The 26556-nt window shown below is 43.9% G+C and overlaps 1 protein-coding gene and 1 long non-coding RNA gene across 3 annotated transcripts in view; both read right to left on the reverse strand.

Moving 5' to 3' along the window:
- COL25A1 (collagen type XXV alpha 1 chain) overlaps positions 1–826 on the reverse strand; it is a 264348-nt gene extending 263522 nt beyond the window's left edge. Inside the window, exon 1 of the mRNA XM_071742677.1 lies at positions 70–826. Coding sequence (XP_071598778.1) covers positions 70–423 — 354 coding nt within the window. The 5' untranslated portion in view covers positions 424–826. The remainder of the gene's footprint in view (positions 1–69) is intronic.
- Positions 827–1340: 514 nt separating this feature from the next.
- LOC139795722 (uncharacterized) overlaps positions 1341–26556 on the reverse strand; it is a 41472-nt gene continuing 16256 nt past the window's right edge. The window contains exons 3-6 of one of the 2 annotated variants that reach the window (XR_011725669.1): positions 15060–15159; positions 7202–7950; positions 2810–4164; positions 1342–2575 (exon numbers count right to left, since the gene is read on the reverse strand). This is a non-coding gene — a long non-coding RNA (uncharacterized lncRNA). Of the gene's footprint in view, positions 4165–7201; positions 7951–15059; positions 15160–26556 lie in introns of both variants that reach the window. The other variant, XR_011725668.1, reaches the window with a different exon arrangement.

Genomic DNA, 26556 nt, shown 5'->3' on the forward strand with positions numbered 1-26556 from the left:
TCAGCCCCGCACACACCACCCCCAATCCTCGGCACACCCGCAGCCTCCCCCCCCCCCGGTCCCGCACACCTGGGCGAGGAGTCGCTCCACTTTCTCCTGCATCATCGCGTTCAGCTGCTCCAAGGAGTAACCGGGGAGCGGGGTGGCGGCAGAGAAGCCCCCTCGGGCATCCTCGATGGCCGCCACCCTGGCTTGCAGGTCGCTGGTCCGCACCCCCAGGTAGACGCAGGAGGCGGCCGCCAGCGCCGAGAGGAGAGCGGCCAGCGCGGAACCGCACGGCCCGGCCCGAAGCGGGGGGCAGCGCTCCCCGCCGCAACCGGGCTTCCCGCTGCCATCCCGTCCTGCGGCTCCGCGGCTCTTCCCCGGCGTGCTCTTACACCCTTCGGCTGCGGCAGCTTTGATTTCCTTTCCTCCGCCCCCCATGGAGGCAATTAGTTTCCGAGCAGCCGCAACGAAAGCGGTAAAGTAGGAGAAAATAAACGACGGAAAAGCAAAATAACAATATCCTCTTAAAAAAAAAAAATTAAAAAAAAATAAAATTGCGGTGAGTAGGAGAAAAGCCCGCGAGGGGCTCACGCACTTTAAAAGAGAAGCAGCAGCCCGCACCACACCGCACGGAGCCCGGCGGAGGGTCGCGCCTCAGCCCTTCGGCGGGGGCGTCGGGAGCGGGGGGTTCCGAGGAGCCCAGAGCCGGCAGCAAGGTTGGGTGCGGGGCGAGCCCCCGCGGCTTCCACCCGCCCTTCGGAGGCAGCAGCGTGCTCTGCTAGCGGTTCGCCACTTGTCAGAGAGGTTTTCAGGAGCGGGGCGGGAAGGGATCTTTCCCCCCCCCCCTTTCTCCCCAACCTCCCCTCCGCCTCCCTTTCTCCTCCCCGCAGCCGCCGGACTTGTTGCTCCCCCTCCACCTGCCCGTCGGCGCCCACCAGCCCAGCTCCAGGCGGGGAAGCCCCCGCGTTGCCCCGCACCCAGCCGCGCCGCGGAGTCACTGCCACCTCTCCCGCCGTCCCACCTCCTCCTTCTCTTCCTCGCCCTCATTAGCGTAATTTATTCACCTGGGCGGAGGAGCTCTCTTTGCATAATTTTAGGCACGGCGCGCGGGGGATTTGATTAACTCATCTGGAGGGGAGGAAAGGCTGGGGGGGAGACGACGGGGGGGGCGGGCGACGAGGCCCCGGGGACGGGGAGGGATGAGGATGAGGATGAGGATGAGGATGAGGACGAGGATGAGGATGAGGACGAGGACGAGGATGAGGATGAGGACGAGGACGAGGATGAGGACGAGGATGAGGACGAGGATGAGGACGAGGACGAGGATGAGGACGGAGATGGAGACGGAGATGATGGAGATGGAGATGGAGATGGAGATGGGGGGGTGGGGGGGTGAAGGAGTGATAGCCGATGGCGGGGTGGTACCTGGAAGAGGCTGCCTGCCCCGCCGGGGTCAGCTGTGGAACACGGTGCTGATTTACGGTGGTTTATGGCCGGGCTGTCATGGCCAGGGTGCGGGCATAAACCACGGGGAGCTCTCTGTCATCCTGTGCTTTTTTTAGAGCATGGAGGATAAACGTGTGTAATAACTCAGCGGCCGGCGCCCCAGCGAGAGCCTTCATGCGAGGAGAGGGCTCTCTTCTAAAGGAGCAGTGAGCACTAATTCCCTGTTTCGTGGAGGCTGTTTAATTTCAGCTGATTCTTTCTACGTGTTTGTTTGTTGTTGGTTTGGGGGTTTTTGTTGTTTTTTTTTTAACAAGTTGCTTCTTCACCGTGTCGTGCACACCAGCCCCTTTTCCTTGCTCCTGGTTTGTACAACTGGAAAAGAAGGATCTGTATCCAAAAGACTGCACTCATGGCCTGGTGGAAAGCTTGTCCATTTCTGTTCTTTCCCCTCTGCCTCTCATCTTCTTATTTACCTGTTGTGGTTTGGTTCCCATCTCTGCACTATCACAGTGCACTTCCTGCACAGCATTTGGTGTGGCATTTTTTTTGCCCAGGTAATTTCCCAGATCAGAGAAGCTTCTGAAAGCAGGACCAGGCTCTGATGAAAGATGTAGATCACCCTGGCTGGCATTTACTCACATGAATACTGACTGCTTACAAGATACAAAGACTTGTGGGATGAAAAAGAGACCTGTCCAACCATCACACTTCTCAGAGAAGACTGAGTGTGCTGGCTTGTACTATGAATCAAGTTCCCATATAGAGTCATATTTGTGAGGTTTTATTACCTATTGTCTCCCCAAATATCCAAGCAGTCTGCCATGAAACTGCCATGAAAACATGGATCCAAAAAGCTTTGTGGGTTTCAGTGGAATTACAAAGACTTCAAACAAAACATACCCAAAGTTCACAGCTAGTCATTTTTTCTTCATAATTTGTCTTTCTCCTTTCTTAAAAAAAGCGTTTTGTGGACTCTGGCCAGGGAGGAGAAATCCCAATGACACAGCCCCAGGTGACACAATAAACAGTGAGTAGTTGCAATGCCCAATTTGCAAACAAATTCTCCCCAGTGGCCCATACCTTACTATCAGGACATGCGAGTCCCAACTGTTCTTTTCAAAACAAGGACTCGCTCGCAGACTATCTGTTGGCAAGAAGAAGACAAAATGGTATTTGGAACGAATAATCTGACAGAAGAAAACAAATAATACCCACATGCTCTTATTTGGTGCACAGCATGGGCCCCCTGAGCATGGTATGAGCTGTAGCCAGCCTGCCCCGGAGCGGCTGGTGGGCCAGCGAGTCGCTGGGAGCCATCGGCGCCAGCTCCAGCTCTTAGCATCACCCCCTGCTGTTAGTAACCAGTGCCATTACTCACCCTTGCTGGTGGTGACACGCAGCAAAGCAAAGCTCCAAACCCTCAGGAAATTATTATTATCCTCTTTGGGTTATGCAGGGGGGGTGACTGGGGCGCCGCTGTGGGCAGGACGGCTGCCCGCAACCCGCTGCTGCCTCTGCCCTTCTTGGGTGGGTGCTGCCAGGGTGGAATTTCTTCCTGGGATCAACTTGCTTCAGTTCAGTGCAGATATGGACTTGTCTGCCTGCTTCGGAGCCTCGTGTAGGGTATGGACCCATCAATGTGACCTTGCTTACTGTTTTGCTTGGCCAGAAGCTGTAGTCAGTCTGTCCAAGCATCTTTCTGTCCCAGCATCGTGCTGTCCGTTTGTTTTGGACAAGGCACATTCCAAGTCAGCAATGAAGTAGCCTGAGACAGAAAGTCCTTTGTTGCATTTGTTTTACACATACTTAACATTGTAAAAATTGCCAGATGAGCAAGATCACCATGTTTCTGTGGGATGTGATGGAAAGCCCCTTTCCAACTGGATGGCAAATCTCGGGCTGGAGGTTTTTTATTCTTGAGAGGTGTGATGAGGAACCTTTATTTTTGCCTATGACAAATAAAAAACTCTGCCATACTAGAATTAGAGCCCAAGCCAGGAAAGAGCACCTTTAAAATATCCAAGAAATTGTTTTCATCCCCCCCGCCTTTTTTTTTTTCTATACCTTCACAGACCTGGAAAGAATCTTAGCCTCTCCTGGTCTCACCTCTGAAAAGAGATGAAGCTCATTCATTCCTTGTGCATCTGTCTGCTCACACGTATCCTGAGATAAAAGGAAACATGATGAAAAAGAGTGAGAGGAGAAAGACCAGTGCCAAGCCTTCCTCCTAGCTCCAGCTTAAAGTTAGATTTTTCTTTTTGCCAAGGCTTGGTTAGGGGAAAGATGTCATCTAAAAGTTTATTAAAACACTTAGAAATTATTTGATAATGACAGAATTTGAGAACAAATTATTTCCAGAAGCTTTTTTTTCTAATTTTTTTTTGTTTTTCACACAGAAATAGATACCAGAGAGTCTTTGAGGATGACAGTTAGCAGAATCCTCTCACAGAAAAAAACATGATCTTCCTGTTGGAGGCCAGGCTGGTCCAGAGCAGATGAGACCAGACTCCAGAAAATGAGCAGCTAAATTAAAGACAGTCTGATTAAATCTAGCACAGGACTTGATAGTGTAGGTGAAGAACATAACACAGCTGATTTATCTGTCATGAAATTATCTGGTCATGTCATGTACATGTACATGTACACTGTACCCTCCTGTGCTCAGTTGCTTGATACCATCAAGTGGGCAGCCAGCAGCTTTGCAGTACATTTACCCCATCTAAACACAATAAACTGGAGAAAAAAACCACTTAAGACTCAGCCTTGCTGTCTTTCCACAAGCAGGAGGAGGCAGAGTGAACCCAGGACATGTGTATGCTGAGTGCCAGTGAGCCTGCTGCTTATTTTGCAGCCACGATGATGCCAGAGTCAAGAAGGCATCTCCTTAGGATCACAAGCTAAGATTGAAACCAGATTGCTGCAGCACTTTTGAGAAAGCTCTCCGTGCAATGAAAAAGCTGATTTTTTTCTTCTCCCTTAAAAAAAAAAAAAGTCCTTACTTTTTTACATTTTTTATTGGTGAAGATTTATAGGTTTTGAATTAGAGTGAGTAACTTGGTCCAAGGAGTCAAACTTCTTTCTACTCCAGGAGTAAACCAGATGGCTGTTCACATGGCCAAACAGTAATTTAATTGCTTGCAGGCAGGAACTGTATATCTGACTTTGCTGGTCACACTTAAGGTGATACACCATGCAAGCTGAGGTTACAAAATACTTAAAATGCTTTAAGAGCTTGTTGTGTGTCTGGCAGCTAGAATAAAGCAGCTTGAAATAAGAACTGAACCCCAGATATATTGAGCTGGCCATTAACACATGCAGGTAGAGTGTGAGATCTGAAGCCCTCCAACTCAAACAGTGGCAAAAAAAGAAGGAGAATTTTAAATAAGGTGAGCTGAAGAGCTCCTACACACAGAGCAGAGGCAGCCACACTTCCCACCAGGAGGAGAATGCTCTCACTTTGAAGATTTGGATCTCTAAATGCCATGTTTCAGCAGATCTCCTGCATGACCAGGCCAAAGGTATTGACACAAGATGCTACTGTTTGCATTTCATGGGGCTGTGTTTGAGGATGTGGCTGGATGTTTGCAGATAACAATTTTCCAGCAGACAGAACTAGTGTCTGGAGTTCTTTTTTGCATATTTTTATGTCTGCAGCACGTCGGATTCTGGCTGACCAATCCCCAGTCTGCAACTGGATTTCTTTACCAGATCCAGCATAAACTTTTCATTAGAATTATGCAAAACAGATCAGGGGAAAAGGAGCTGAAACAACAAGCTACGTTCAGTCTGTAAAGTGTTTTGCCCACATGGTCAAGAAAGGCAGAGAATAAAATTCAAGTAGAAATTGGAGTCTGGGGCTGTATTAGAACTGATGTGACACACAAGGAAAAAATTTGGTCAATAACAGCCATATCCAAGATGGAGTTAAAATTTTCTGTCCCAAATGTCCCAGCTTTCAAATGGAGCTTATATATTATTCATTATATGGGGACAGGAATGGTGTCTGCACTCCACTGCTTCCTCCCTTCCCCTCACTTCTGCTCAGCCTTTGAATTAGAGTACCCTAAATCAGATTTTACTCGACTTTTGTATACATATGTGGGTAAAATTCAGGGCAGAACCAGAATCCAAGTGCTTTTGTGATTTGCCTGGCTTCTCAGCTCTCTGGCAGGTTAGGCTGTACAGTATTTTTCACTGATCTGCTCCTAATACCTGCCAAGAGGGCACAGAAGCACCAAAAAAAACCCAGCAAAAAACTCAATTCACTGAAAAAAAAAATAAAAATAAAAAAGCTGGAAAAGCCTCTCACTTTCAAAGACACAAACTGATTGCCTACTGGCACTTTAAATTGAATATAAGCACATTAAAGTACAGTATAGATGATGCAGTACATTAATATACTTAGCAGCTGGACAACACTAGCTTGTGATTTAAGACTTAGATATACTCATTTCACATCTACTGTACAAACACTTCATATATTTGAATCTTTATGTCAGACTTATCTGTAGACGAGAGGCAATCAGGTCACATGAGCATAGGATTTAGTTTATTAGTTCCATAACCTGATTGGTATTTTGGCAAACCTGATAATAAAAAAATAAAATAAAGTAAACCCCCACCCTTGCATCTGGATTTTAATATATTTCACAGGATTTCCTTTTTCAATATGATGAAACCAGCTCTCCTAGACCTACAAAATGACTGATTCAAGGTAAAATTCAGATGCTGGATGTTATTTTTACTAAAATCATGAGCATTTTCCACGTGAATGTATTACACAACACCTCATAACAGATAAACTAACTCTCTGACATTTGTCACAGCTTCAAATATTTACTTTAAAATTCAGGAGACCCTTGGGAGTCCCTGGGCAGGATTTTACTGAATGGAGACCCATAATCAGGAATGGGATGAGGAGACCAGACTTGTGAACCTCAGGCTGAAAAAAAAGAAATCCTTGCCCTGGCTCCAGGCCAATTAATATCCCTTGGTTCCCTGGTTTGTTTATTTGTCTATGAATGAACACCACTGGAATTCAGGGGTTTGAGGGAAAAGGCTGGGAGGACAAGGTTCATCCAAAGAGTTTCTGAGCTTGCAAAGTCCTGTATTAAGATGTAGCTTCACTCACGTGAGCTGTCTGATCCAAATCAACAGGATTAGTCATGGAAGTAAACTTTCACATGTGCTGGAGGCTATAAAAATGCCAAGATGCAGGACAGAATGTAGGATCCAGCAAAAAAGGCTGATTATACAGCAGATAAAATTTCTATGTCTTGTTAATTCCAAGTTTCTGGTTGCCTTTTTCCTGCCTTATTCACATGAGGTCATTACTTTATAATGTCTGCATTCAGAAGCAGTTACCTTTAAGAAGTGTATGTGTATCATATAAATAAATATATATATTACAAATATTTTATATTTATCATATAAATAATTACAATGAAGAGTATGCTCCTGAGAGATCACAATGGAAGCCACCTCTGAAAAAGGAAACAGTAACTTTGAAGAAATTTTTATTCCCCACTACAAAGGCAAAAGTTACCAGAAATGCAAATGGGAAGAGCACAGGACATGAGCAACCATAAGATCATAGATTAATTTTATATATATATATTTCTATAAACTTCATCAGTGATTTACATCCTGAAACTGGGCTGAACCTCCTGAAACCTACAGGCATTGTGGGTCAAAGATGGAAAGTGTTATCATGAAATAAAAAATCAGGAATATGGGAAAGCAGCACAAGGAAGGAAGATTATTTGCTTACCAAATTAAAAAGAAGGAGCCAGGAAGCAAGCAGAAGAAAAACTGCAGTATAGGTTTTAAGAAAATGAAGGAGTTGGTTGCAGCAGGAATTCTTCCCTTGGTTCAGTGGATGGTGTAGTCCAAGTGGCTTAAAGACAAATGAAGTTTGGTGGTTAATTTTTTTTTTTCTCCACAATTTGAAATAAGAGTATTTCAATTAATTTATCTGGAATAAAATATCTTCTTACAGTTACTCCATATTTGAGTATCAGTGTCTCACTTTCAACTGGCTTCCACAACTCTGTTCAGGGCCCTGTTTTCACTCTGTTTAACCAAATTACTGTGATGATATCAAGTGAAAATCCTTATCAGGATGCCCAGCATCCTCAGTTATCTTCAGCTTGCTTTCTTGATGCTATTGGTGATAAGGTGGGCTCTGAACATCTGTCTTTTTCAGCCAGCTGTTGAGTCTCTCCTTGCCTCAGGCAGCCCTGGGCACAGATCTCTGCTCACTACTAACTCCTCACTCAGTCACATTATAGGAAATAATTCAGCAAAGTGGGAAAAGGTCAGCAGTCAAAGAATGAGTGCTCTGACACAGCTGTCAAAAGTGTTTTTACCTTAAGAGGAAGTTTAATTTCAGATTTGGTTTCACACATTATGTAATTCAATGATATAAATGAAATGTATCTTTTTTTTTTTAATGAAGGATGATTGATTTCAGGCAAATGTGTCCTATTCTGAAGACTATCCAGCCACTGCTGAAGATAGCTTCAGGATAAAATACAAAAATTTGAACAGATCAGCTTTGGATTCAATGGAAATACCAATTCTATTATTATTCTATTTGTTTTCTTACTTTGACTACCTCTGACAATGTTAATCCCTGCTCATTATTCAAGCACAGTTTAAAAATGTTATCCCATTAGCAGCTGAAGATTTTAATCCCCTTTTGAAGAACACGAACAAAGTTTTTGGGGAAATGTTGCTTATTTATACAAATATTGCAAAGAAAAATCTTTCCTTCCTGATCATGCTCAGATCAAGAATGTGTGGAAATTCCTTTAGTAGGAAGATACAAATGCCCAGCTACATCACACCCCAGGAAAAATCAAGCAAGCAAAGAAACAAAAGAAATAAAACCAACATACAAAGAGAAAACCAGCCAAAAGCTTATCTCTTATAATTAGTTTTTCTGGGTCAGAACAAAGTAAGTTTTAAGCTGCCTGTACTTGTCAAAACCTTACCCAATAGGGTTGCTCTCAGGTGCACCATGGATTTAGCTTTTTTTTTTTTTTTTTTTGATGATTCTCTAGTTTTCACAGGCCTTTTATCCCTATCAAACAGCCAGGTGTCAGACCACCCCCTTTCCCTCTCCTTGTATTGGGGTTGGATCTGTGGAGTGGGAGCACATGGAGATGTCCAGCAGGCATTCCTGAGCTCCTGGCTCTGGGGGTCTCCAGGCTTCTCTTTCCCTCTCTATAGAGGGAAAGAAGGAAACAAGCCCAATTCCTTGAAGGCTGTGCAATTGTAAAAGTTTTGAAAAGGTGATTTTAGAGCATGGGATGGTAAATGATTGAGGCTGATTAAAAAAAATGAAAAAAATCAATGTTAAATGTCTCTTTCACCTGTCTCTCCATCTATGAATGGCACTGTAACCCCTTCCATGTGAAATTCTCAGGGGGCAAGATACCTGTGATACCTGGGCAAAAATTAAGCTGCTACCATGAAAATTATGGAATTAAGGTGTTACTGAGCACCCTGGAGAATCACAGAGCTAAAAAAATAAACCATCAGTCAGAAAAGCATCCGAAACTCTTCTCATGAAAATTTAGGAGGCTTTTACTTGCAATGAGCAGTGAGATAAAGGAAGCCAGTCAGGAGATATTATCAGCTAAAGAATTTGTAGATCTTCTGTAGATTTCACAAGCATTCACATGAATGAGCACAATAAAATAGCCCGGCTGCTTGGGATTACAGGTCCCAGCCTTGCGTCTGCATCATCTCAACTCCATCAGGCCTCCAGCTGCCAGAGACTTTACTGCACCTTCCAGGGACACAAATTCTTCAAATTACTGTCATAGACTTCTTGTAGCTGTCATATTCTGTACGCTACTTGTATTATTTTTATGCCAAAGGTAAAGTTGAGCTGGGTTGTGCTCCCCAGTTGCCGTGCTTGTAAGAGAATTTAAATCTTTGATGACAATGCTGGCTGTGGAGGTCTAACCCAGTGAATACTGACTTAAGGGAGGAAGGGACCACTAGGTAATCTCTTCATTTACCATACTTGGTATTATTCATGCTCTTTAGTCTTCTCTTATGCAGGGCTTCCATTTTCCATAGCCCTGCTATGCTTCTTCTTCACCCAGACCCCTCCATGTGTCTGCGTCCCAGAAAACTGCATTATATTTCTGCTTAGAAATCAACACAAGCTTTGCTGTCCCTTTTTCTTTCCAGGATTACACAGTCAAAACCTAAAGGTTACATGAATGTTTGAATGCTCTCTTCTCTCTCATCCTCTCAGGTAGTTAGGAAGGACACTGGAAAAGGAAAGCATAGGAGAGCAGGAATACCTGGGCAACAAGTCATACAGGGATGATGGGGGCTGAGAAAGAAGGAAAGCAGGGCAGGAGGGTAACTCTGTGTTAACACTGCAGAAAGCAGTAATCTCTGGAGGAAAATATGAAGAGAGGGAGTTTATTTTGGCCTTTTATAGTTGAGGGTGATGCTCCTGAGGTCTCTTTCTTGATGGGCCAGAAGTAGGGTTGAGAGAATAAAACAGATGGTGGGTGGTAATAACAGAAGGGATGAAAAAGCAAAAGGGCAGAAGGGATCCACCAGGGTGACACAAACCACTTCATATTTTTTATACAGGGACTAGAGGGAGATAGAAGAACTTTCATGAATGTGTTTTGCCATCTAGCTGGGGACAGGCTGAAGCCATCTCCAAGATGAAGAAGGTGGCATCTTGCATGTGGAAAGGCTGCCCTGTGCTCAGCCTGGGAACATCTTGTATCAAGAAAGTGTTCAGTGGATTTAAGAAAGACTGTTTTCCATCTGAGAGTTTTGTTCTGGGTAAGTTAAAACCTCTAAAAATGTGTCTTTCTGACGTTTCTGGTTAAGGACAGTCTAAAATTAAAGTGTTGGAGGGACAGAAACAGACCCCAGCAGGCTTTCTGAGCAGCATTCCCCCAGTGGGGCAGGCAAGGGAATGTGTTTGATCACTGCAGCTGAAGTATTTTCTGCTTGATGTGGAAGGCCAAGTGGGTGAGCAGAGATGCAGAGTTTGCACTCCTGGATGAAAGAAAGAGAGGAAAAAGTTTTTTTGGAGTAATCCTCTCTCAGGGTACATACTTAGATATCATTTTTCTGACGCATACCTACCCAACATCAGCACCCCAGTGGTTTTTGCCTCACTTCAATGTTTAAATATACTGTCCTGCTGAAACAGCAGGATGATTTGTGGATCATTCTTCACTATTATTGAATGGGGACTTCTACCCATTTAGGAAATCTTGTGCTCTTAATTTTCTGTTTCATCTTGCCCCGGAGAATAATTTGGTTCTACTCTATCTTTCTATACTTCTCTGTCCTCTGTGATTGTAAGTGCTTGAGACGTACTAAATATAAAAGCTCTTTGATATCAGCTGGAAAACAGCTGAGGATTAAGCCTGCCCCTCAATGCTCTGCCTGCTGCTGTCGTGTGTAAACCCTACATAGGAATCACTCCCTTCCACAGAAATCAGCCCTAGCCTGGATGAAACAGAGCAGATGCTTCACAAAACAGACCCGAAAGGAAGGGAAAATACCTTTTCCAATGAACTTCATGATGAATATAAAACCCAGCAGCAGAGCATCTCCCCTCAGGAAGCCAGCAAATAGGCATCTATAACTCACTCCTCAATAAAATGCCTCCTGGAAGCTTTAATGAGCAAGTGCCTGTCATCTTTCTGCCACATGGGAAGGGATGGTACCACTGGTGCTGTAGAAGTGGTGCTGCTGGGCCAGCTTGCTGTGCTGCTCAGCAGCCACCCATGGGTGCCTGGGGCACCCAGCTCAGCTGACCTCAGCTTATCCACAGAAATCCAACAGGATCCCAGTCCTAGGTGTTGTGGCTGCAGGCATCAAGACATTAATCTGAAGAATGTAAGGGATACTGAAAAGTTACCAAGACCAAAGCAAAATGGTAGTACTGGTCATCAAAAGGGTAATAAAATTTGGCCAGAAGGTGGGAATCTACTTTTTTTCCTGGCAATGCTGAAATATTTTGCTGCCAAGGTTTCATCAGCTGTACTATGTGTTTGGGTTATTTGAGTCTCCATTAACGTCTCTGTTCTGGAACTAATTTCTAGGTGGTTTACCCACAGGAATACCAATCCATATGCTTAAAATAAAACAGGGGAGATAGAGATATATGTATGCAGAGAGAAGGAATATAATTTTTTTTGCAAGTGAAAGCATGCCTGTATATGATTACAATGTGTAAAAAACACTCCAAAGTCTTCGTCTCAATCCACATTTACAGAAAAGTCCCAAATACTTATAAAAGTGTGAAGAGTTTTGAAACCAATACCATAAATATGCAACAGCTTGCCATAAACAGCTGCAAAACTTCACCAACTACAGCCCTGATGTAAAGCTTCCCAGTCTGATGACAGAGTCTGAGGGTCTTTGCAGCCTCCTGTTTAGGTAGCTCTGCTAATTGCTCCTCAGCATTCAGCTCTGTTGCTTAGGGGAGCTTTTTTTTCGCTAGATGCTGATTTGAAAATATACACTGAAAAAAAAAAAACCACAGAGAAGCCATGTGCAGGGCTATAGTGCTGTAGCCTTCCCACTGCTGCCATTCATCCCCTTGTGAGCCAGGCTATGCTGGAGCAATCAGCTTTTCAGAGGCCTCTGCCAGAGCATTGCATCTTCCAGCTTTGAGGCTGACACAGATTGATTTATTGAAGGCAGGAGATGGGACCCATCAAAATTAATCAGCCTCTGTGTTTATGTCCCACCCTTGCTGTTTCTTCCTGTGGCTCCTGTGATCCCTCCCAGGCCTGTCTCCTCTTCCCCCTAGTTCAGAGGCAGCAGCTTTCCTCCCAGCAGAGTTTGTTTCCTTCCCAGCTGAAGCTGCACTGCCACCCATCCCACCTCTCCAGGTTTCTGCAGAGCTCTGCTGCTCACTGGGGAGTGACCTGCTGCATCTTCCTAAATGCTGCCAGCAGAAGCTTATTTCTGCTATAAGCATCTGCAATGCTTTCTCTTGACTTACTTGGTTCATGGAAATATGGAAAATCACGTGAGGAGGTGCATTTCATCATAGGATTTGCTGCATCCCACAGTGAAAAGGGGAAGGAACAGTCTTCATAGTAATGTGCTGTCAAAAATGTCCTTGTCTTTGCAGTTACCTGCTGGCTGGAGTGAGCAGTAGCTCCTTATTATGGGCTAAGTATCTGATGCCATTAGTACAGCTCAACGAGACCTTCTAGTGACAAGGAAGCTTCTGGCTTCCTTGGGTTTATCATATGGCTCTCAAATCAACTCTCTCTTTGATCTTCTCTGCTTTATTGGTCTTATTTTGTTTTCCCAATGGCTCACTCTGTGCATTAGTACTTTTTTTAGAAGTTAAACAACTTCTTTTGGCTACCTCTTGTGCTGTTCTGAATTTTGCAGGATTCTCTTTAAGCCCACAAAGGTCACCGTTCTTTCCCCATGAGCTGTGTATTCAAGTCCCATTAATATTAAACAGGATTTCAGGGAATACATTGAGGAAGAACAAGCCCCTTAAACACCTCTTTTACCACACCTATTTTATTCCTTTGGCATTTCTCACCTCTTGAAGCTATTTTCTTATTTCCCTGTCTATGCAAGTACAGACCACATCTTGCCTCTTAAGAAGACTTCCCCTCTCAAGGAAGCCAGGCACATGGATGGCTCTTTGCACTGTTTTCTTTCTCACTTCCATTTAAGAGCCACAATTTGCTTCCCCTCTAAACCCATTTCCATTCAGAGACCAAAACTACTTCTCCATTTTGCCCCAAGAGGGACCACATACTTACCTAAAGCCACACCATGTTCTAAACCTAACAAAGTTTATTCATTACCCTTCTTGGAGTGCTTTAAAAATACTTTTTTTTTTTTTTTTTTTTTTTCCACAATATCTTTCATCCTTAAGTACTTCACAAGTACTGCCCAAGGAGTGCTGTGGGTTGTAGGATGGGAAGCCCTGATGAAGTAGAAGGCTCAGTGTGTGTGCATTTTGGAGAGGAAGCATTTTCACAAGTCCTGTCCATCAGCAGAGCCACAGTGATTGTGGTGAGTTTATACACTGATTCATGTGTTATTTCTTTCCTGAAATAATGGCCTGAGATAGAAAGTGCCACGTTTCCAAAAGACTAAACAGCATTTCTGTGCTCAGATGAACCATTTCACTTCAGTCTCTGATTCAATTGTTTTTTCCATCATCCAACAATGAACTCTGAAATGAACTGAGAATCTGTTCTGAGCTAAGGCTGTCTCTTCTGTAATACTAATTGCTAAAAAAGTGAAACAGATTATTGAGACAGAGGAGAATAGAAAGTCACATGGATGCAATCTATTTAGAGAAAAAAAATAGCTGGGGATACATTAGCTATGGCTTAGAAATTTCAAATGAAGGAGGATGCTGTAATTTATCATCTAAGAATCCTGTTTTAATTGCCTGTAAGTATATTCCAAAGATGTCTGTATAACTTCATAGTTCACAGTTACCTGGGTAGCATGCTGATCACAATTTTTAGCTTCCTGTGACAATTCCAAAGTGTCTCTAGTTTTGGGGGTTTTTTTGCAATGATTGTTAGTTAATCTTGCCTATCTCAAATGCCTCTGATACAAATCTGGAATTGCACAGAGCCAAATTAGCCTTTATTTCCCAGGTGAGCCAAGTTGCTGACTGTGCAATGAAGAAGTGCTTCAAGGAAGTATGATTTCATCTGGAAAACTTACAGCAGGAGAGGGTGAGAGAGAACAAGGACCCCATCATGCAAGGTAGCTCTTGAAAGAGGTGCATAATAAAGGGGCTGTTTCAGCCATACACAGGGACTCCAGCAATGCCTCCTGTGTTAAGGGGAAAGTTACCACATTGCTGTTTGCTTTTTACTTTTTTCCCACCCCCCTCTCGTCTTAACAGCAGCCTTGTGAACACCACAAAGTCAAAGTTTTGGCTCACATTTGCTTTGAAACCACCACAGCTGGTTGCTGCAGGGCTGCCCCTGGATGGCTGCTCTGCTGGAGGCAGCTCCTCAGAAGCCCAGAATCATAGAATCCCAGAATCATTTGGGTTGGAAAGGACCTCTGAGATCATCAAGTCCACCCCTTGATCCACTCCCCCCGTGGTTCCCAGACCGTGGCACTGAGTGCCTCATTCAGCCTCTTCTTAAAAACCTCCAGGGATGGAGAATCCGTCCCCTCCCTGGGCAGCCCATTCCAATGTCTGATCACCCCCTCTGTAGAGGGAATTTTTTCCTAATATCCAACCTAAACCTCCCCTGGCAGAGCTTAAGCCCATGTCTTGCCTTACTGACAGCTGCTACAACCAACCTGGCTCCAACCTCCTTTCAGGGAGTTGTAGAGAGTGATGAGGTCTCCCCTGAGCCTCCTCTTCTCCAGCCTCAACACCCCCATCTTGAGAAGAGAAGAGAAGAGAAGAGAAGAGAAGAGAAGAGAAGAGAAGAGAAGAGAAGAGAAGAGAAGAGAAGAGAAGAGAAGAGAAGAGAAGAGAAGAGAAGAGAAGAAGCAGTGAGGTAGTTTCTTGCCCTCCAAGATCTCAGAAGAGTTTGAAAATGCAAATACTAAAAGCTCATACCATGAGGGAACTTGAAAAGAAGTTGCTTTTATGTATTTTGAAGACTCACAGCCAGTCTCAGGAGCACCCATGGTTCTGCTCTGCAGCTTTCCTGCTCTTGTCCACACTGCTTGACAGAAGGGCACAGCCTCTGGGCACCTCTTGGTAAGCTGAAGATGGGACAAAATGTATTTATTTACTCAAGGGAAAAATAAAAAGGCAGGAATCATGGCACGGAACAGGTTGGAGGTCCCAGGAGCTAAGGAAGTTCTTGATGGCTCCATGTGCTGCACTGTGTTTAATGTAGTGAAGCCAATGTAATTTTTAGTAATTTTTAGGTCCAGTTTTCACATGTGAGGTGTGAACACAGGCTTCGTTTTGTTTTGAAAGGTGTGACTCTTCCTCCAAAAGCTGCTTTAAATATCTGCTTCCATGCTTAATGTGCCAAAATAAATGTTCTGCTACGTTCTGATTCCAGTTTGGAATTTTCTTTTTGAGTTTGAAGCCAGCAATGTGCACAATGACAAAATTTGTATTGGTGTTCAACACCATCAGCTACATGATGCTTCATGGCTATTTTGCCTTGGTCATCTTTCTTCTTTCCCTCATTAAGTTATTGGCTCATTCATTGCTACCAAAAATACCAAGGAAAGTCTTAGAACAAAAAATTCATTTAATTTTCCAGTATGAACCCAAACTCATGGCTAAAAGTGGGATGTTTTTTAGGGAAAAGCCTACATTCCAGTTAGGTTTTGAAAGAAGTCTGATTCTTCTTTTTTTTTCACAAGGTTTCTGATCATGCTGGTAAAAGTTGAGCAAGCAGTTACTGACTTTATTTAAAGCCTCAGCTGCTCAGGTAGCCACCAAATACAGCTGAGCTCCTACAAGAACAGCTTGAAGGATTCTAGTCTTGTTTAATTTAAATACAAATCCTAGTTTAAGGTTTCATATCACCACTAGACTTAACGTGAGTGAGATTCTGGTCCGGAGCCAAGTTTCACATCTGAGCCAGATCCAAATATGTCAGAATCCCAAATAGATTTTAAGTAGAACACACAACAGAGTCCCAGAACATCATGAAAAGTTACATGATAATAGGAATAGGAATAGGAATAGGAATAGGAATAAGAATAGGAATAAGAATAGGAATAGGAATAGGAATAGGAATAGGAATGCTTTCATAAATAAATGAGTTCTTGTGCCACTGAGTCCTCCTGCCACAGTGTTGAGGATGCAGGTTTAGGTCCCTGTCTGTGCAAAAGAGGTTTTGCATCATGGCTTTGGACTTGGAGGGCCCCCAAAATCACATGTGAAGAGCTGAAGATTGGTTGGAGAGGTGAGAAAAAGAGACAAATTTCTCAAATGCTGCAACTAGACAGCTCAGCACATCACACCATGGCTGCTGCACAGGAGGGGTCCACGTTGAGCACTTCTGATCCTCAGGCCAACTGCCAGGCACCCATTTGTCTGAGAGATGTGACACCAGAGGCTCCAGTCCTGGCTCTTTGGTGTTCTTGGCAGGTGGTTACCAAGCAACATTGCAGCTTCAGATCCTCTTGTCCTCCCTGCCACTGGATGGATGCAGCTCTCACAGCTGCTGCTACTGGGAGGTGGAGGATATGGATCTGGGGGAGGGTGGGAGGTAGGTGGCTGTAAATAAAGGAGATTTATGTATCCTACACCCTCTGGATTGTTGGAGATCAGCTGGCTGGTACTTAAAGATAGTCTTTAAGGAAAATCCAGGCATCTGTATTCATTCATTTCACAACAATTGAGATTACTGTGAAAGAGGAAGGTTCCCAGATGCTTGCCCTCTTTACAAAAGAGCAAATGCTCTTGCATGATTTTTTCAGACTAGGTAATTGTAGCACCTGGATTTGCTGAGTTGTGTAATGATGCAGCTCACCCTTCCAGTGACCTTCAAAGGGGAAAAAAAGAAGGAAAAAAAGAAAGAAAAAAAAAAGAGGAAATAGCTTCTATGCAGAAATACCTATAACATCTTGCAAGAAAAGACTGAAGAGTGCTTGCCTGCTGGCTGGGCTCTGTGTGAGGGTGTGGGGGCTGGGACTTCTCCCTGGCTTCTCACACCATTCCTCTTTTACAGCCAAGGAAGGTGACTGGTTCCTGCTTTTTCTTAGCTGTTTTTCTTACAGCTGGATTTAGCTGAATAGTTAGGATAGGATTTTGGTGCAGCACCTCACCTTGCTCACTACTATAGGTGGTGAATAAATACATGTGAATAAATACAAATAAATACATGGTGAATAAATACAAATGGTGAAATAAATACAAATACATGGTGAATAAATACAAATAAATACATGCTACAAACATGCACAAGAGAAGGGAGAGAGACTGCCCAGGTGAAAGCTGGTGGAAGGGCAGGGCAGGGAGCCCTGGATGCCCTGGCTCTGTCAGTGTGGCCAGAGCTGATCCCTACTGCACACTTCTAGAGAAATGCCTCATCCCATCCAGCAGTGCCAATTCCCCTTCTTGAGCCATAAAAAGACATTTCTGCAGCCCAGGAGGGATGTGACACAAGGGGGAAGAGTGGGAGTGGGGAGGATGTGCAGTTCTCTCTAACACACCTAGCAGGGACAAAGAATAATCTAGCCCTTTGCTTCATATCTTGATGCTTTTAGCTGCAATGCAGCCCAAAGAAGCTGAATTTTTACTTATCTTTCAGCTTTCTCAGTTATGTTGGATACCTGCTCCTCAGAAGTTCCCTGAAATAGGCACACAAGGGGTGTCTGCATCTAGGAGCATTCACTTACTGGGGTCACCTTGCTAGCAGGCTGAATGAGCTTCAGAAAGACCCTTCTAAAACTCTGCCTCACAAAACCTGGTGCAGTTTATCCCTGTTAAAATTTATCTTCCAGCAAGTCACAGGGCACAGCAAGCTATGCCTGGTTTTCACCCCTTTTCACAACTGGATAATTTTTCTGCTCCCCAGAAGAGACCTGAATCCAACAAGCCCAATTCTTTGCATCTTCTTGGCTCTGCCATCTGCTCACTCCCTAAAATCCCTCAACATCTCCCCCAGTGAGGACCTCAGGACCACGTTCAGGGCAAACAGGGGTGGCTGGAGCTGGTTCCAAGGGAGGTTTCACCTGATGAGCAGGAGTGGCAGCCGTGGCTGTGTGGCAGGGTGAGGGACCCAGCACATTCTTCTCCCTGCCACAGGCATTCCTGCAGAGGCAGGAGGCTGGGGGGCTGCCAGCTGCTCGGCCCTTTGCTGCTGGAAGAATGCAGCTGAATGTGAAAACTTGTCACCAGGCTGAAGCCCTGACACACCTGTCCCTCCTGTCAGTCTCCTGCAGCAAAGGCTGGCTGGGGTTTAAAAACCCAAGCCATAAAAGTGGGATTTAACAAGCCTTACTCTAGAATGCAATATGCAACATCCATGCTCCATATGTTCCACGGAGGGAATGTCCTTTTAAACCATGCTATGTAAACAAGAGAACAGCTGTGGTGTGGCATGAGCCATCCCCCAGTAATTCAGAGAAGAGTTAGTCAAAACTTTAGAGGAACATTCCTTTTTGTTAAATACCTATGCCCAGAGAAATGGGAAGAATGTGTGATGGGGATCAGGGTCTTCTTTTTTACAAAGTGGCAGCGCTCTGAGCAACCTTTTGGGAGGAGGAAAAGGACTCCTTCAGCAATGAGAAGAGGGGAAACTTCTTGGTGTTAAAAATCTTGCTTCTAGCCTGGAAAGACACCAACCCATTGGGAAGCTCCAAGTGCTCACCTTTTCTAGGTCAGCAGTGTGGGAGCCCTGGAGGAATGTACTCTGGAAAATGTATAGAAACAGCTGGCTGCAGCTGAACTGGTTGTTTCCTCCCTGGAGATAAATGTTTGTCTGACTTTTTTTTTTTTTTTTCCCCCCATTTTCTTAAAATCTAAAATAGACTGCAATAATGCAGAGAAGTTTCCTGATAATTCTAGTGCAAGCACTATAGATATAGATATAAAATAGACGCAATAAAGCTCAAAGCTTTACTTTCTCTATTTGTTAGCTGAAAATGGAAGGAAAATCACTGTGTATTTCTGTTCCTTTGGTGGGCTTTTTTTCCCCATGAAAATAAATACATTATTCTATATTAATCTCTAGTTAAACAAAGTACTTTATTTAAGTATAAATCAAACATCTTGTCTATTCCTCATTCCCTTTATTAAACCTGGATAAATTGAAACTAAGTATCTTTAAACTGCAGGTCAAGGTGCTTGACCACTCTTAAAAAAGCAGCCCAGTGGTTTGATTAATTTGATTTTAACTTGAAAATAATTAGTTCTTCCAAACTTTCATTATTGGTTAATAAAACTTCTAGCATTACAATTTTCTTATATTCCAGTTACAATGTATGTGCTGACTTTTGCCATCTCTAAGATTTAATATCCTCCTAGGCAAATATTGACCAAGACAAAAGGTCAATATTAACCTGTCAAATCAATAAATCCAAACATTCACATTGGCAGTACTTAATCTATTTATACTTTAAAAAATAATAAAAAAATACCACCAAACAAAAAGCCAAGACCAGCAAAGAAGTTAACATCCCTGAAGCTCAGAAACACTTGTTTATCACATCATTTACAAAAATAGTAATGGGTGTTTACCTGCAACATTGAAAATAAAAGTTAAGATGCTAATAAATCTTACCTCCTTTCACCTAACTAGAAACTAGGAATCATCATTACACACACATTTTTCACTCATTTAAAAGCTGCATTTGACCAAGGCAGATTGTAATTTTAGTGCCTGACTGCAGACCTGGAGTGGCAAAAGTGAGAATTAGGTGCACTCTCTCCCAAATACCTGCTTTGCTAAATACCCTGGATACAGCCACTTGCATTGAGACTTTGGTTGCTTTGGGGGTTGGGGAGGAGAGATTTTATTAGAGCTGTTTCTTCAAAGCTCTGGGTAGGAAGCCAAAATCTGCATTTGAAGAGGTTTCAGCAAAGAAAGAAGTACAAGGTGTCCATCCTGAAGAGCTTTCCATCTGGAGTTACACTGTAGGAAGACTTCCTAGCAATGGTTCCAGCATCTCCTAAAATCCATTATTTATGATGGGACCATTATTTATGATGGCCTTGAGATAAAAAAAAGTTAGTGTCCTGTCAGAGTTACAGAGAAGTGGGCATACACCTCATCAAGCTTTCAGAGAGGATTTTGAAAAGAATTTCCCACTTACTGGATTAATAACCCTGTGTTTGAAAGAGGTACAGTGCAGAAGCTCAGGGCAGAGAGGGAACTGTCTTCTTTCTTCCTTTGCAAAAGACACCCTTGAATAGAATATTTAAGGTCTCTGGAGCCTTTCTGTTTATTTCTAGAACTCAAAAAACCAGCCTGGCAATGGATTATCTGTAAACTGTAATTGCAAATTGCCATGCAAATGAGTACAACGAGAAGCCTTAATAATAATAATAAAAAAAAAAAAAAAAAAGGCAACAAAGACTCTAAAGGAAAAGAGAGGAGCAGCAGGCAAGGAGAAGAGGTTCTTGTGGGTTAGCTGTGGGGTTAGCAGAGGGAATTCAAGGCTTGGAGCTGAACCATCAGCAGCCTCTCTCTGTTCTCAACAATGGGGCATTGTTCAAGCATCTCAGTGATGTCCTCTGTTAATAATGGTGTATTCTCTCTGAGTGGCTTGTCCCAGAAACCCCATGGATTAGACATCAAGTCCCACATAGCAAGGAAAAAGAAGAGAAAGCATAGAAAAACTAGGCTTGCTCTTGCATTCCTTCATTGTTGAGGGCAAAGGGATAACACAAAGCACGCAGGAAAATGTTCTTAATAAGGTGTGTAATCCAGTCGTGAAAAGGGGAGGGAAAGTAGGACTGCAACACTCCCAGTTTGATCCCAGCTTTCAACATTGGGATCATGGTTGTATTCTCTGTCTTTCACATTAATGCAGCTGAAGTAGAAGAGGTCTGCAGAGTGCCATTTATTTCAGTTGTCAGCTGTAATCACAATCACCATCACTTGTGCTGCAGCTATGCCTCTGTGTAACAGGATAGGAGTCTCTTGCCCTGCTAGATCCTGATGAAGTACAAAAGACATTGATCCTGTCCCAAGCAGCTTACCATCCAACCAAGAGGCAACGAGCCTGAGTAACATAAAAGCCAGCAGTGAGGTGGAGGAGGTGCTAAGGAGAAGTTTATAGCATTGCTGGGTTACAATGGATGGCTTTATACCCAGCCAAACGTGTCCCAGCAATTTAGAAGTGTCAAGCTTATTGTAAAATGAGTAATTAAATGATAACAGCTCTGCTCAGACACGGTCCCACGTGGTGTCCTGAGCATGGTGCTCTCTCAATATGGGGCAGGTCAGGGAATTCATACTTAGGTTGCAGTAAGGCTTTGCTTTTCTCCCACAACTAATCCAAGCCAGCTCCAAAGAAAGCAGGGGGAAGATGAAGACAGTTGTGGAGCACAACTGGCCAGAGAGGGAGTACCAGCATAAAATCATAGAATAGAATTGGCTGGGTTGGAAGGGACCTCAGAGATCATCAAGTCCAACCCTTGATCCACTCCCGCTGCAGTTCCCAGCCCATGGCACTGAGTGCCACATCCAGGCTCTTTTGAAATATCTCCAGGGGTGGAGAATCCACCCCTTCCCTGGGCAGCCCATTCCAATGTCTGATCACCCTCTCAGTAAAGAAATTCTTTCTAATGTCCAACCTAAACCTCCCCTGGCACAACTTGAGACCTCTTGTGCCCTCTTGTCTTGCTGAGAGTTGCCTGGGAGCAGAGCCCAACCCCCCCCTGGCTCCAACCTCCTTTCAGGGAGTTGGAGAGAGTGATGAGGTCTCCCCTGAGCCTCCTCTTCTCCAGCCTCAACACCCCCAGCTCCCTCAGCCTCTCCTCATAGGATCTGTGCTCGAGTCCCTTCACCAGCACAGTTGCCTCCTTTGGACCTGCTCCAGCACCTCAATCTCCTTCCTGAGCTGAGGGGCCCAGAACTGGACACAGGACTCGAGGTGTGGCCTCACCAGGGCTGAGCACAGGGGCAGAATCCCTTCCCTGGACCTGCTGGCCACGCTGTTCCTGATCCAGGCCAGGATGCCATTGGCCTTCTTGGCTACCTGGGCACACTGCTGGCTCATGTTCAGTTTCCTGGCAATCCAGACTCCCAGGTCCCTTTCTGCCACTCTGTGCCCAGCCTGGAGCTCCCCATGGGGTTGTTGTGGCCAAAGTGCAGGACCCGGCACTTGGCCGTGTTGAACCTCATCCCGTTGGGATCAGCCCAACTCTCCAGTCTGTCCAGGTCCCTCTGCAGAGCCCTCCTGCCTTCCAGCTGATCCACACTTCCCCCCAGCTTAGTGTCATCTGCAAAGCAGAAGTTGGAAATGCAGCAGTGGGTGTTGGTTGAGGTACCAGCCTACAGCAACCATGTTTTCCAGCATGGAAACCAAGTGCTGGGAGCTCAGAGGGTGTTGGTAAAGGACATGAGAGCAGGTGCAGGAACTGAAGGTTTGCTGGGCAGGTAGCATGCAACAAATGCCTCTCCAAAAGCAAAAAGGAAGATGCATGGGGGAGCATACCCAGAAATGAGGCACTTGAGGGAAAGCAGCACTGTGAGACATGCAAGCTGAGTAGGTGGATAGAGGGTGGGCTTGTCTACAGGGGAAATTCAGCACTGACTGAGCTAAGGTGTGAATTTATCCAGCCCCAGCTACTCTGCACTAGCTTCCTGTGTGAATAGCCTTAATCTGTACTAAAAATACTTTTGTGAGCCCAGTGACACATTTACTGCAGGAGTTAATGTAGAGCAGCTAATGCTCTGCAAATTCACACCCCAGCCCTGCTGGTTACACAGGAGGGCTTTTCCAGCAAGGGGCACTTCAAGCACTGCACAGTCAGGAAAACATTCCCAAATGCTGGAGCTGTATTGGGGCAGGGCTGGCTATGCAGTCTGGATGGAAATAGTTGACAAGGATTGAACAGGGATGCTTGTGGAACAAATAGGTGTGGATTTCTTCATAAGGCTGGGAGGCTATCCCTAAGGAAAAGCTTTTTTTTTTTCCCTGAGGTGTCCCAGAATTATTTTATATTCTCAAATAACTGAATCTATGCATGCTAGTACACTTCATCTGCTCTATAAAGATGATTCCCTTTCACCAGGTGCAAGCTTGTTTACCTCTTTCTTGGAAATGGTGAAACTGAGATAGAAGTGAAATGATGCACCTGAGATCACGTCTGGGAGGGGACAGATCTCTCAATACTAAGCCCTGCTAATAGAAAGTCTGGCTGTTATAAACCACAATTTTTTATCTCTGTGAGGGAAGAAACTGCTGAGACTTTGGCCCAGCTATGAGTTTGGATCCAGATTTTGTAGCTGAGGCAGTGCAATATATGATGAACCTAGTAAAAATTGTGCTTGCTGGAATGCAGAAAGAATAAAACTCTCCAGAATGAGGTTTTTAACAAATCCCAGTCACTTCTGAAAAAACGTTCACTTTAATCCTACTGACGTTGCTGAGACCCTTAATCCTGGAATTGTCTGACTTACTTGAGTACACATGGGGGAAGAACAATCTGGTTCTATAGAAACAAAAATACTCTCTTTATAAGTGATAGGTTAAGCATGCAAAGTCTGTCATTACCATAATGACAAGAGTGATGCTCTTTGAAGAATACTAATGCATCTGTAGTCACCCCATCACAGAGGGCATGGCACTTTTATTACTGAAAGCTGCTGATGTGAAAAACACAGAAAGGTTCCTCAACATTTCCTGTTTTGCTGAACAGGGTGTCACATTGTCACAGCACCCCGTTATATGATCAGGTAATGAAACACCATAATGCATTTGTGCATGGTAACAGACTTAGGGGTATGGAGAGCACATTAGCCCTCAATTATCTGGCCTTAGATGGCCTAAATCTCAACCTTTTGGATACTTTCAGGTCTTGCATAAATGCAAGAAGGAGGATTCAGAGCTGATAGCACTGGCTGCAGGAATGTAACAACATCTTTTGGGAAAGCAGGCAAAAAGGTGGGCTGCTAAATACAGAAATATTTGGTACTCATCAAGAGACATCCCACCTGCTCTTAATTCTGTCTGATTTTACCCTTAATGTTTTATCACTAAACTTAACTTATTGGTTAAATTTGGTTATTGATTAAATTTGGTTAAACCAAACTTCCCTAAACACAGCTATGTAGTGTTACACTGCAGTTATATAAGGAAGCTGCACGGGCTGCTTTGCAGGGCTGAAGCTGTCTTAAAAGTGGATACCCCAACAAGAAACATCTGTCCTTTATTTATGGGCATGTTTAAGCCATTTAATCCACACTTAAGTGTGGATTCTTTACTCTTTCCTCTCCTTTCTCTCTTGTAGTGGCCTCTTCTATAGTTTCCCAGCTATTTACAGTCTATTCCAAATGTCCTTCTCTTTATGGCCCAAAATTAGCCATGATACTACTTGATAATGCTGATATTTCTGATGCTTAGCATCTAACAAAATGCCTGCTGGTTTTTTTTCCAGCTCAGAGAAGATGGGTAAGGAGCAGGTGAATTCTTCAGAACTCTGAGGCAGCCACTTCACTCAGACAGGGAAGGGCTCTGTGTTACCATATCCTATCTGCAGTGCTCTTGGTACATGGTTGAATTGTAGTTTCCATTATAAACCTCATTTTCTGGGGTTTGTAGCTCATCCATAACTGGCCATTAAGGTTGTCAGTCCATCAATGAATATTCATTTAGGCTTCATTTAAAAAATTGGATTATCTTGATTCTTTTTTTTTTTTCTTTTTTTCTTTAAGAGCTGAAGTCCTGACAGATCTCTGAAAATCTTGATGGATTGCAATGCCCTCACCAAATATCAGGGGTACTTTAATACAAGCTGTCAGCAATCAGAAGCATAGATGGAAAGATGAAACTGGAATTAAGGTTAACAGGATGGTTTTCTGCATCTTTTGTGCCCTACTGCTCCTTTCTAACTTTTCAACTCTTAATAGAGAGATTGTTTATATCCAGCTTTCACATTTTGTCTGTACTAGTTACAGAGGCTAAAGGAAGAACTGTGGAAGAATATCTTCAGCTTCCAGGATCCCTAAAGCTTTGTGAAACCTGGGTACAGGAAATGCAAGCTGTATTTTTGGGTCTTTTATCTCTGCTCTTTCTCTGAGGGCCTCTGTTTTTTCCTGCAGCTCTCAGACAACATGTCTTCAGACAGCTATCTCAAAACACTTCATTCATTGCTGGACATTTGTAGCGTGGAAGGGTCAACTCATTCCCTCCTGAGCATGTCTGAGCTCCTCTGCAGCCATAGAATTTCTCTTTCAGATAATCTGGTTCTGGCAAGGTCTCTTCCTTGATTTAATTCTGCTCCATGGTCTGCCTGTTGGACCACAGAGCACCAGAGCTAGAACCTGCTTTTAGTTTCCTTGCAAAGTGCTGTGAACACTTGTGATGAAGTCAGACTAAAGGCAAGGAGTGTGATAAATCGTCTTTGGAAATCAAAACTCAAGTAGAACTTCACTAGTGGATTGAGCTGTTGCATTACTTTCAAAGCTGAAGATATGAGGAAACCCAGTGAAAATGTAAGACAACTTTAATATTCTAAAACATCACAAATAGGCAGCCTGTGCAATCATACTCCTTCTCTTTCCATCAGTTTGTAGTTTCCCAGCTTAGTAATGTGGTACACAATTCCCAGCACATGTAGCAACGCCATCCAAAAAGTTCCTTGTCCTTGAAATCCTCTTGTCAAAACCCTTCTCAAAAGTTGCTGCTGTGCTGGGAGAGGCCACAGTGCACAACCCCATGTGGCAGCTCAAAGCATCACTGGCTTTAGCTCATGTTAAAGCACTGAGCAGTGCACTGCTGCTGACAAACAGGTACATCTCCCACTCCATCACTTCTGCTACAGGAACACTGACCTTAAAAAAGGGGCAGGGCAGCTGTGCCAGGGAGGATTTAGCAGCCAATGCCAAATCTGACAGGGGTCACAAACCAGAGCCCTCAATTTCACCACTCACGTTGTATTAACTCATTCCTCTCAGCTTTTCCTGCCTTGGCTAACACGTGGGTATCACGTTGCCTATTGCTTAGCCAAGTTTCCTTCAGACCACAACTGGAGACAATTCAGAGAAAAGAAACACACTGAGTCTGCCACTAACTCATCTGGTAATGACATACCCAGGAACTGGGCACAATTCATCCAGGATCCTGCAGAGGGAGGTACCAGAGCTTCCCTGTTCCACATGCAGAAATAAATCATATTTCCTTATGTAAACTCAAACACACAGGAGAAAACTGAAGCTCCTCCCAAGTCTCCCTTTTTCTTGTTCAGTTTCTGTACTCTTAAGTTTTGTTTCTTTTTGGTTTAATGCTGTGCCAGCAATGAACTGAGTGACAGATGCTCTCTACTAATCTCCCTCCCCTCCCTGATAAAAAAGGAGAGAGAATAAGGGGGAGACTTATGGGTTGGAAACTAAACTACACAGCTTTAATGGAACAGGAATGGTAAAAGGAAAAGTTACTAAATATATACAAATATACAGACAAAAACAAGGCCACATTTCTCCCCCTTTTCCCTCAATAACTCTCACATCACATCCGAGG

Source organism: Heliangelus exortis, chromosome 4, assembly GCF_036169615.1.
Source record: "Heliangelus exortis chromosome 4, bHelExo1.hap1, whole genome shotgun sequence".
NCBI lineage: Eukaryota > Metazoa > Chordata > Aves > Apodiformes > Trochilidae > Heliangelus > Heliangelus exortis.